General features: G+C 38.8%; 1 protein-coding gene across 4 annotated transcripts in view; it reads right to left on the reverse strand.

Moving 5' to 3' along the window:
• The window catches only part of LOC136263513 (tetratricopeptide repeat protein 27-like), a 16,970-nt gene continuing 4,111 nt past the window's right edge, over positions 1-12,859 (reverse strand). The window contains exons 10-26 of one of the 4 annotated variants that reach the window (XM_066058106.1): positions 9,141-9,207; positions 8,976-9,095; positions 8,894-8,929; positions 4,055-4,114; positions 3,883-4,005; positions 3,756-3,833; positions 3,617-3,712; positions 3,514-3,567; positions 2,017-2,115; positions 1,915-1,967; positions 955-1,033; positions 819-905; positions 669-767; positions 547-621; positions 388-503; positions 257-330; positions 1-203 (exon numbers count right to left, since the gene is read on the reverse strand). In XM_066058106.1, the coding sequence (XP_065914178.1) occupies positions 294-330; positions 388-503; positions 547-621; positions 669-767; positions 819-905; positions 955-1,033; positions 1,915-1,967; positions 2,017-2,115; positions 3,514-3,567; positions 3,617-3,712; positions 3,756-3,833; positions 3,883-4,005; positions 4,055-4,114; positions 8,894-8,929; positions 8,976-9,095; positions 9,141-9,207 (1,279 nt within the window). In that variant the 3' untranslated portion in view covers positions 1-203; positions 257-293. Of the gene's footprint in view, positions 204-256; positions 340-387; positions 504-546; positions 622-668; positions 771-818; positions 906-954; positions 1,034-1,914; positions 1,968-2,016; positions 2,116-3,513; positions 3,568-3,616; positions 3,713-3,755; positions 3,834-3,882; positions 4,006-4,054; positions 4,115-8,893; positions 8,930-8,975; positions 9,096-9,140; positions 9,208-12,859 lie in introns of those variants that run through there. The other 3 variants (XM_066058109.1, XM_066058107.1, XR_010704673.1) reach the window with 3 other exon arrangements.

The raw sequence follows: 12,859 nt of genomic DNA on the forward strand, positions 1-12,859 counted from the left end.
TATGGATATGTACACATGTGATGTTTTGAACTTCAACAACTACACAAACTATGATTACAAAGATGACAAGTGATATGGTCCATTCCTTTAGATTGGGGAATCCCCACCCTCTAATTGGTTACATGATCTCTAGTTGCTATCTTGAGCAGGTCTAGTTCATGTTCTAGCGATGTCATCATCTGGATCATGTGATCTGCATCATACTGTAATGTGGATCACATGATCATCATGTGATACAGTAACAAACTAGCCATACCTTCTTTATCGCACTCAGCACACCCTGCAGGGACAACCTAGCTGCAGACAAGTTGGAGTGGGTGGGGCTGTGTTCCCTGCACACTATGGGATATAATATCATGACATGGTCATCATGTACTTGTGTGGTTACCATGGGAATATTGTAATGATACATCAACAATTTGTTTACACTTGTCAACATCTTTCTCCCACCCCACACTAAACTTCTTAATACTCCTCACAGCTTTTTGTAGCTCCATCACTACCTGTATATATCATGTGTCTAACATCACCTCATATAATAATTACCTTCTCATAATTAGGACAACTAGCCTTGAGGTGCATGTGAGCACTCAACTGCCACACCTCCCCACTACAGGTCACCTGATCAATAATGATGTCATTATCACATGATAATATCACTGGATCACCTGAGCTGTAACTCTTGCTAATAATGTTGATACTTTATCATGTAAATCGTTGTCATCATGGCAACCACTGGTTGCTGCTTCCACCAGATGATGTAATATCTACTGAGAACATTAGTTACTATGGTAACCTTAATAGATCACATGATGCACCTCAACATCACAGAATTTCTCTTTCAAGTCTAATAGTCGATGGTATGCTGATATGGCTTCATTGTAGTGCCCTGTTTCTGTGCTAACCTGTACTAGGGGTGGGGCTTGATCACATGAGCTCATTAACTACACCCACCAGCAAGTAATTCTCCCATATTCTCCAGTTGTCATAGCAACCCTTCACAGCCTCCAACAAACAGTGGAAAGCCTTCTCCCTATGATCACCATCAATATAATGTAGTAATTGGAGAATTCAGGTACAGTAGACATGGTACTTTTAGAGGGGTGTGATTTTGCAACCGCTCACTTTCCATCATATTTTTAATGGGATGCTTAGATACTGTATAGGGGGGAAAGGGCAAAAGTTTTGTGTTAGAGGGAGAACAAACTTATTCACAGTAAAACTTTCGTGGTGGACGAAAGTATAACAGCGCCCACTCAAAGTGTTTAGCCGTACACGTAAAAATGCATTTATCGATAAGTGGGCATGGCTCAAGATGATTACTGGCACCTAACAATCGGTTAAAGTGGGTCTGGCTCTACATTGCATGTACACACAGTCACAGCAATGTACATGGTTTCGTGCATGCCTTCAGACTGCGGCAACACACCTTACTGAATGGGTGTGGCTCCACATACAACTATCTACAAACAGTGATGCACAATCCAAATAAGTGGGTGTGGCTCATGAAATAAGCTGGGCTGCTGCAGGACTTTCCACTTGGATTCTCATCAAAACTTTCCCCCTATATGGTATTCTAATATATTTGACTATTTTCACAACTAAAATTTCATAAAAGATCCCATTCACAAAATTGGTGAAATTTTATATACCTCAAACAATACCACGTTGTGATATATACAACAAATTTAATGATCACAAGTAGAAGGGAATAGTAGGGATGACAACTAGTAGTGAAACAAGGGAGGTCACCTACACCTAAGATATACTAGTAGACAGTTAAAATGCTCAAAAGACACATTTGAACTTGATTCTACCCACCAAGATGTTGTGAAGGTGTAGTGAGGATGGTTTGTGGTTACTGAGAAAATACACACCTCCATGATCCCTAATATACAGTACATGATTACTAACTTTTCATTTCTCTTCAAATGAACTGCTGATAAGTTGTTCCAGGCCTCAGCATTCTGTGGGGATCATGTGATCGAGACCTGACACACCCACATATTATCTTACGTCACTATCCAACAAGACACACCTCCTAAATGCCTTCACTGCTAGATCATGATTGGCTAGTTTTAATGCCGCATGTCCCAGTGAGAACCACACACCCTCCTAAACAAATCAATGATATGTAGTTGATATTTAATCCCTACTTCAGTCTATACCCAAGACTGAATTAGGAATTAAATGTTCACTAGTATATCTGCAGGTGTAGGCAACCATTGTTGTTTCCCTACTTTTTTCAACGATCCCTAATCAAACTTAAAATTCCTTATACTTGTTTGTAACATTAATATGACTGGTGAACCCACACGTACCACATCAAAAGAAAGGATGTTCACTCCAGCTATCAATTACTAGCTCACTAAGTTCAGCTCGATACATACCACTACAAACAAAGAACAGTAGAAACACCTCTGCAACCAATCCAGTCACCGTGACACAGACAATTCACGAGCCCCAAATATCAATTACTGACTCAAAAAGTGATGATCATTACACTTTCAGTCCATCACACAACATTACAAACAAACAAACAACAGTGAACACCTCTGCAATCAATCCAGTCACCACAGAAAATACGGATGATTCCTGTTAACAAATGTATCACGCTACCGTGAATTGACACCTTGGGATTGTCAGCATAAAGAAATGGGACACAAAGGAGGACAAAGGTAAGTCAAGTCCATGATTTGTGCACTTTCACACCTCAGATCAAAGGAGCTACCCGGGCTACATTTCATATGTAGCCCAGCTAGCCGGGCTACATACGAAATGTAGTCAGGATACAACTGGGCAGTGATTATATAGACGTTGAGGTTGAAATTGATTGTAGGGATTAAACTCACGTGATTAGGATGCACGAGTTGGATTTTGCTATGAAAACCACTCAGGCGGAGAGTTTTGTTATCCTTGGCATTCTACAGGTTGAAAAATGTTGGGCTAAGCTGAGCAAGAGCGCTATAACTTATTCAGCAATCATTTATCCGCACATTTTCGAATACAGAAATGTCCCCATCACGAAGCTACCACTCTGCATGGAGTAACCACTCTACAAGCAAGCTTACCTATCTAGGCCTTTAGTGAACTTTGTAATAGTTCCATAAACAATTCAATAGCACTAAATAAAACACTAAACTCATGTAACCAAAATTCTCCGTGAATTCTCTAGGATATGTCTGTTTATTGTAACCAAACGTAACCAGAATGTACTAGCTGCTGACCCATATCAAAAATGTTAGGTATGCATATATAATACATCCAGTGGCTGCACTCATATTGGCTTGGGTGATTGATCACCCTGTACAGGCTATCAGCCTGATAAGTGTTGCATTCAGTGTAATACTGAAGGCACTTTTGGGTTTGATTATACCTAACCAATACTGGCAAGGTGCCAGGATGGCATTGTGAAGCTGGTTTTAGGATAAGTTTTTAGGCCAGAAAAACCCCAACCTCCATGATCCCTAATATACAGTACTGTAACTGTATGATGACAACACATCTACTAACTTGTAGAGATGATATCGCTAATGACAACTGAAGACTCTCCACACACTCTTTATACTATCATCAGTATCCATAGTAACTGATAAACATTACCATAGCAACATACCTTCTCCTTGTGCAAGTACAACATTCCTAATGAACGTTGAGCCCTACTGTTACGTTGCCTTGACAACTGCCATGCCTTCTGATAACAAACTTCTTCCTATTAATGACTACTATAGGAGATCACATGATCATCTTGTTACCTGGGTAACATCACCAAGGAGACACCATAGTAATGGAGTCTCTTTTATCTTCAGTTGTTCATGAAGAACGCTTTCTGCCTATAGGGAGGAATTGTTACTACAGTAACCAACAATTTACCATGTAAACCTTTCGTATTCTGCCAACATTCTGCAGACACATCACAAGTCCATCCCATAATTGTAGCCGCTCATAGATAAGTAAAGCATCATTAGAACAACCCAACGACACCAAACAATTGGCTAGATCATGCTGGAGTGAGCTAAGATCACATGATCCATACAGTGGGTGTGGCTACTACCTCAATGTTCCAGTGAGGAGAGAGAGGTAAACAATGAAATAGCCTCAGGCGATGTTTAGCCTGTGTGTAATATAACATACAGGTAAACAATGAAAATAGCCTCAGGCAATGTTTAGCCTGTGTGTAATATAACATACAGGTAAACAATGAAATAGCCTCAGGCAATGTTTAGCCTGTGTGTAATATAACATACAGGTAAACAATGAAATAGCCTCAGGCGATGTTTAGCCTGTGTGTAATATAACATACAGGTAAACAATGAAATAGCCTCAGGCGATGTTTAGCCTGTGTGTAATATAACATACAGGTAAACAATGAAATAGCCTCAGGCGATGTTTAGCCTGTGTGTAATATAACATACAGGTAAACAATGAAATAGCCTCAGGTGATGTTTAGCCTGTGTGTCATATAGCATACACAGTGTTGGAAGTAACACGTTACTTATGTAACGTGTTATGTATTATTACTTTTGTGGTAACTAAGTAACATAACGAAATACGCTATAAAAACAGGTAATATAACTGAAGTTACTTTACTTACAAATGTAATGCGTTACTAAGTAATATAGTTACTGTAACGAGTCTAATATTATGTAATATTATTACTACAAGTAACAAAGTTACTAATCTCATTAGTAATCCACTGAGTAACACCTAGCCACAACGAAGTATTGAAGCCTACTGAATGAAGCTTATTTACCAGCTTCTTACTTATAACCAAGATTTGTACATTGTCCAACAACGTAATCATGTCACGTGATAAGGTGGTAGTTTCACACATGACAGCTTAAGGCTGTGGACACAAAGTAATATAATATGTAATATTATTATAGTTACTTTATTTTATGGGTAATATGTCTAAGCACTTCAGTTGTAAATAACATGTAATATGTAACTAGTTACTTTTTAAAAGTAACTGTCCCAACACTGAACATACAAGTAAACAATGAAATAGCCTCAGGTAATGTTTGGCTATGTGTAATATAACATACAGGTAAACAATGGAATAGCCTCAGGCAATGTTTGGCCTGTGTGTAATATAACATACAGGTAAACAATGAAATAGCCTAAGGCAATGTGTAATATAACATACAGACAGAGTTGGGGGTAAGGCATTACATATAACATTACTTTTACAGTAACGAGTAATATAACGTGTTACATGACAAAGTAATGAGTAATATGTAACAGATATTACATACGAAAATTGTAACGAATGTAACATGTTACTTCCTTTTAAGGCGTATTGTATCCAGGCACATGATTGATTGTATTCTTGGTCCAGACAAGACTGGAGATAGCATTATAGGCATGGACAAAGAATGATAGTGTATGGGGACTCTTGAGGAGTGCCCTTGAGGCTAAGATACAACAACAAAGTATGTATTTGTGGCTGAACTACACCAGAGAAAAACTTGTGTCACTTGTAGTTGTAGGCTGGTAACTTGTATTTAGAAGGTTGGACTTGCTGTATAACAAGGGGGTGACACACAGGCACTCACTGTAGGTAGATCTGCAACAGCGGTTAAAATCTTGTATTGGAAATGGTAAATTTCACAAGGCGAGCACTGCTACCCACGCTATTCCCAGTTAATACCATACCTGCTGCATATACAATGAAGGAATTTGTCACTATGTACTAAACACGCGTCAACACTTATTGGTGCTACATTGTTAACATAGATTCTAACCAATGAAATTGCAATTACAACTTTTTCACTGCTACCAATGAAATATGGGATAAATTTCACTGCTACTGTTGAGACTTTTGTATGGGCAGTGAAACAGGAAATAGTTCTGTTGCAATAATATGTAACTAGTTACTTTTAAATAACTGTCCCAACACTGCAGAGGCCAAACGTCACCTGAGGCTATTCCATTATTTACCTGTATGCAGAGTTGGGGTCGTTACACTAAAAATGTAACTAGTTACATGTTACTCGTTACTTTTACATGATGTAGCGTGCTACAGTTACACATTACTTACTGAAAAAAGTAATGAGTTACATATTACTGGCTACTCTGAGGGTTGTAACTAGTAATAATATTACATGTTACATTTGTTCATTACAAACTATAACAAGGGGGTGACACACAGGCACTCACTGTAGGTAGATCTGCACCATGGTCAAAGTCATAAGTCAAAGGTCAAGGCCACTAAATTTGTGCCAAGTCAACAGTCAAGGGTGAAAATTCCAACCCACAATCGAAAAGTACTGAAATATCGTCGCTAGGTCACCAGTCAAAGATTGAAAAAGGCTCCTAGTCACAGGTCAAAGCGAAATTTCGGATCGGTCACACGTGGTATTTATCCCAAATTTCACTGCTACCCATGCTATTACTAGTACATATTATATTACTTTGTGTCCACAGCCTTAAGCTGTGACATGTGAAACTACCACCTTATCATGTGACATGATTGCATTGTTGGACAATGTGCAAATCTTGGTTATAAGTAAGAAGTTGGTGAATAAGCTTCATTCAGTAGGCTTCATTACTTCGTTGTGGCTAGGCGTTACTCAGTGGATTACTAACGAGATTAGTAACTTCGTTACTTGTAGTAATAATATTACATAATATTAGACTCGTTACAGTAACTATATTACTTAGGTAACGCATTACATTTTGTAAGTAAAGTAACTTGAGTTATATTACCTGTTTTTATAGCGTATTTCGTTATAATACTTAATTACAACAAAAGTAATAAATGTTATGTAACGCGTTACCCCCAACACTGGGCCTCTGAGTAATATAACATACAGGTAAACAATAGAATAGCCTCAGGTGATGTTTGACTTGTGTGTAATATAACATACAGGTAAACAATAGAATAGCCTCAGGTGATGTTTGACTTGTGTGTAATATAACATACAGGTAATCAATGGAATAGCCTCAGGGGATGTTTGGCCTGTGTGTAATATATCATACAGGTAAACAATAGAATAGCCTCAGGGGATGTTTGGCCTGTGTGTAATATAACATACAGGTAATCAATGGAATAGCCTCAGGTAATGTTTGGCCTGTGTGTAATATAACATACAGGTAAACAATAGAATAGCCTCAGTGGATGTTTGGCCTGTGTGTAATATAACATACAGGTAATCAATGGAATAGCCTCAGGTAATGTTTGGCCTGTGTGTAATATAACATACAGGTAAACAATGAAATAGCCTCAGGGGATGTTTGGCCTGTGTGTAATATAACATACAGGTAAACAATAGAATAGCCTCAGGGGATGTTTGGCCTGTGTGTAATATAACATACAGGTAATCAATGGAATAGCCTCAGGGAATGTTTGGCCTGTGTGTAATATAACATACAGGTAATCAATGGAATAGCCTCAGGGGATGTTTGGCCTGTGTGTAATATAACATACAGGTAATCAATGGAATAGCCTCAGGGGATGTTTGGCCTGTGTGTAATATAACATACAGGTGATTTAAGTAGTATTACACAATCAACATAGTGACAATAACCTCTAGGGTGGGCTTTGGGGGCTGAACCCCCCCCCCCCCCCCCCCCCCCTTCACTTTTAGGCTTTACTTGATCAATATGCTGAGGATTATAATGAAATTTTGTCTTAGCATAATTATCTGATCACTAATAATACAAATACTCATAAATCACTTTATAAACATCTTTCCAAGGTATTATCAGTGGATTTATGGTAAAGTTTATGCAACAAGGACCCGGATCAGCATTGGAGGTGTACAAGATCGAGATACTCTAATAGAGCAGTCACCTAACTACTCTAATAGAACATTTAATGTAAGCATAATAGTTGGTTCTTGGTTTTCCAAATCTGCCTGCACCTATACATACAATGAAGTGCATTGGTCTGCTTAAAAGGCTTGTACATCTACTTGTGCAGTTATTACTGGTACCGGTATACTTAATTCAGGTACACAATTTCCATTGAAAATAGTCAAACTACTCTCAGATCCAATCTCGTATCATTCAAATTTCAAAATTTTCCAGTTTCGACATTATTATTCTATCATGCATGCGATTGTGAGAGGGTGCATCATGTACTTGGTTGTCTGAACCCTACCCAAACCTTTCCCTTAGCAAATGCTGCAGAGAGCCATATATATCTAAAGGCAGTATATAAATATCTACAGCAGAAATATACATTTTAGGTGGAAATGTCTCCAAATTGCTGTATTTAGCATCTATTTTTCAAAAATTTCCTGGGGGCATGCCCCCAGACCCCCCTAGTTCCAGCATACTTCGCATGCTGGCAGGTGTACTTTGCACACCTCCACCCCAAGAGATTAGTACCTTTATAAATCTAGATCCGCCTCTGTTATCATAAGTGACATGGTTAATTGCTAGTACAAAATGAAATTGGGTTCAGAGTAGTGATGTGCAAAATGTGATATATCATGATAAAAAATTATATCATGATAAATTTTTTTATATCATGTGATATGATATAGAATCTTTATAATTATCGTGATATAAGCCATGGACTCTTGATTTTAGCTATAATTTTAGAAAAATGTACCCAAGATGTCATACTTTTTTTGATAAAAGAGCTTGCAATGTTGTATGCTAGTCATGTGCCATGTTGTATTGTACTTCTAGTACATCACTGCTACAAGTGTCATCAGTGTAAATACACTAGCTGAGTGATGAGTTGTATATCGTGATATATATATATATATATATATATCGTATCGTGATACATTCTGTGCAATAATCGTGATAGGAAAATATCCTATATCGTATACCACTAGTTCAGAGAAGCTAGTTGGGTGTTTAGTGTATATTGTGTTGAGGCAATAGTAATCTCAAGACACTGATACAGACACACCGACATACACACAGTCAAACAGACCTCTGGTTGCCGATCACTGAATGCTTTCATTAACACCTATTACATAATACAATTAAGAGATCACATGATCAGCCACACTCACTTCAAGTTGCATCATACAACGTTCCACTCTTCTACGGTTATTACTCTCTAATTTACACCGCTGAGTCAGAGCAGCAACTAGCCCCGCCCAACAAAATGTCTGTCTTTGTTTCACTGCAACCTGCAGTTACAAGTGTAAGTCAGATATTCTAATAGTTTCACTCACACTCAGATAAGCTTGTATTTCTTCAGATGTGATCTTGTGAGGAGGTGTGGTCTTGTATAGGTGTGTACTACATCATTATGACATCATCAAGGGGGTGTGACCTAACTTGTGAGCTGGTCAGGTTTTTATGTATACATAATTATGGACAACTATCATAACCAGTTTAGCTAACACCACCCACCATTTTAGTAATTGAGACAGCAGAACAGATGTCACTTAGAGCAAACGTTGTTTCTGGAAAACAGCATAGTAAAACTGCTAGTCCCTGTGGGTGTGTACTGGTCCCTTGTGGGTGGGTGTGGTCTCTTGTGGGCGTGTGCAGTATCTTGTGGGTGTGTGTGTGTGCTGGGCAGTAGTCTGGCTGTGAGGCTGCTGTACACTCCATGAGACAACTTTTCTCATCTTCGGATGTTGTTTGGATGATGCATCAAATACATTCAACTGTTTGAATGGTCAGACAACATTGCGCAATACTGACACTATGTCCATCATTATCTACCAATTTATACATTGGAGGTGAAACACTGCCACTATCAGAGAAGGGTACAACTCAGGGGGATCCCCTTGGCAATGCCCATCTATGCTTTGGGAGTTGTTCCTTTACTTAGACCCTTTTCATGTTTATTACACCATAGATACTATACTAATAACACCGGATTGGCCATGCTATTAACCAAGCAGGTTGTTCAAGTTTAGAAACGACAATGATAACGTTATGTTTTACCGAAGCATAACCAAACACATGTAACTCATGTTAGCTTCATGGTACAGAAAAGATATTCTTACTGTCCATGACATGGTAAGGTGAATCCATTGGAGTTTTCCTGCCATCTTGGCATTTCCTTTTGCACTCGGCCATCATGTGCATCAGGGGTTGTTGTTCCTCCTCTGGTCATCCCCGTAAGGGTCATATACCAACCTCAGTTGACCTAGCACTGGGGGAGGGATGCCTCAGGGTTGTCTAAGCCCCCTTACAGTTACAGCATGGTGGCCATTAGGGCCAGTTCTTCTATCCTTTAAAAATAAAGAAGAAGCGCCTCTGTAATCAATCCATTGTAGGGAAGCCACCACACAGCAAATCAACACCTTGGGCTGTCAACAAAAATAATTGAAAGTAAGTCCATACTGCGGTAAGCCAAAAGGAACCTGTCGGACTGAAGTGACATTAACAGTGAAAAAATCAAGCACATAGCCTTAGTTGTTATTGTGTTATGTTTGTCTGAAGGCATTTATTTAGTCAGTCAGTACAAAAAATCATTGAAAAATATATATTGTACTTTACGTGGGAGGATCAAAGCGATGCTGCGTATCATATTGTCCATACAGTACTAATCAGCTACATAACTGTACTGTATGAGTCATACAGTACAGTTATGCAGCTAATTGGGCAAATACAGTACAGTTATGTGGAGAATTTATTTAAGGAATGTTATGTAAACAACACACTGTAAATCGCTAAAACCAGCCAAACTAATCCTACAAGTTCATTCTACGGCTGGGAATAGATTGTATAAACACATACTGATCGTCTGATCACAAAGCTTTTAAAACACGACTCCACTAAGACAGCACGATTGATCACGTACGTGATATTGTAAATCTCTAAAACTAGCCAAACTAATCTTTTAGCTCGTTCTACGACTAGAAATAGATTATATGAACACTTACTGATATCCTGATCATCGAAAATCGCAGCAGTTTGAGTACTAGAGAAAATCGCTCTGAGCCAGATGACCAGGAAGTACAATATAACAGTTAAAACACCGCCTTGCTTGTGTGTATGAAACATACAGTACTCGGGGGGTGTCTCAAGGGAAATACAGCACTCGGCTTCGCCTCGTGCTGTATTAGCCTCTCGGCACACACCCTCGTACTGTATTTTCCATACACACATGTGGCGGTGCTTTAACTCTAACATATAGATATCATAGCAATCTATTGGAAGCATTTTGGGTCATACAGAAGGTACTTTTGGGCTTGGTTATAATACTGCCAAGGCATCAGGAAGGTATTGTGAAGTTGTTTTGGATGTATTTGGCCAGAAAAATCCAAACCTCCATGATCCCTACTGAATAATGGTATTACAACATAGCCCTGTGATAAAATCCTTACATTAGCATGTCATAATTCATTCAATGCTAAAGTAGGGATTTTCCCACAAGGCAATATCATCATTCACATAATCTTATCTCCCTACTTCATTGCTAAACTAAATATTATAGTTAATGTTATAACTACACCTGTGATATACACATGTCACTGTACTAGCTATTACATTGAACATCACTTGTATTAGGGTGACTACATCACTTGTATTAGGGTGACTACATCACTTGTATTAGGGTGACTACATCACTTGTATTAGGGTGACTACATCACTTGTATTAGGGTGACTACATCACTTGTATTAGGGTGACTACATCACTTGTATTAGGGTGACTACATCACTTGTATTAGGGTGACTACATCACTTGTATTAGGGTGACTACATCACTTGTATTAGGATGACTACATCACTTGTATTAGGGTGACTACATCACTTTTAGACTATGGTACAGCTCATTTAGAGGGTTACTAAATCACTTAGTCACCTGACATGTTCATTTAGTCACCTACACATGTTCATTTAGTAACCCGCCCTCAGGCAATTTGTACTTGAAAAATAATTATAACACGAAAGATACACTGGAGTACTTGATAATACTGTAATACAATTTTTCTCCGTGTTCTGCAATATAATTCTGGACAAATAGTAGACTAAACGGCATATCTACTGTAGCTCTAGCCGTTACTCTGGTTACCAGTAGAATAAATATTTTTGTGGGCGCTGTAAGGACTTCAGGAAGAAACCGTTCCGCTGTTCTGCATTGCTCTTTCACGCCACCCTAATGCTCTGGCTATAAAGGTATGTACTTTAAACCATAGTCTAAATAAGTTAGACACCGCGACCAATGGGAACTAAGCAATTTAGTAACCCCTCTGGCCCTTAGTAGCGCCCCCGCTGTGCTCAGGACGCTACAGCCTCGGGCCATTGGGTTACTAAATCGCTTAGTTCCCTTGGTCTTGGTGTCTAACTATTATGTATTAGGGTGACTACATCACTTGTATTAGGGTGGCTACATCACTTGTATTAGGGTGGCTACATCACTTGTATTAGGGTGGCTACATCACTTGTGTTAGGGTGGCTACATCACTTGTATTAGGGTGACTACATCACTTGTATTAGGGTGACTACATCATTACAGTATCTCATCCAACTGGTCTATGTATACACACACAATATTTAAGGGGCGTGGCCTTTTCACTGTGCTATCAATAAGAGTCGTGTATTTATGATCAATCTCTAGTATAGTTAGATCATTGAGAGGTGTGTTCCTCAATCATTATTACCACTTCTGAAACTAACAAGATTTCCAGACAATTCTTATAACATCATGTCTATAGTAACCTGACTGGCTCACAAGACAGGATCACATGAGCTTCATGAGAGCTTTACATATGGGAGGTTATAAACCCTGGAGTGGATTCTAGACTGGACTCGGTATCAAATGGTGCATCTTGCCCTTATTTACACCCACCAGCATATGAGGGGTAGTCTCGTCTGGTGCTACACAATAGACACTTGGCTGTATGTGAAGCCTTATAACATAATCAAGGTGTGTGAGCTTGATGTCCTTTGATAATCAAGCACTGATCAAGCTGCACAATCATAGTGTAGA

The sequence above is a fragment of the Dysidea avara genome, chromosome 8, assembly GCF_963678975.1.
Source record: "Dysidea avara chromosome 8, odDysAvar1.4, whole genome shotgun sequence".
NCBI lineage: Eukaryota > Metazoa > Porifera > Demospongiae > Dictyoceratida > Dysideidae > Dysidea > Dysidea avara.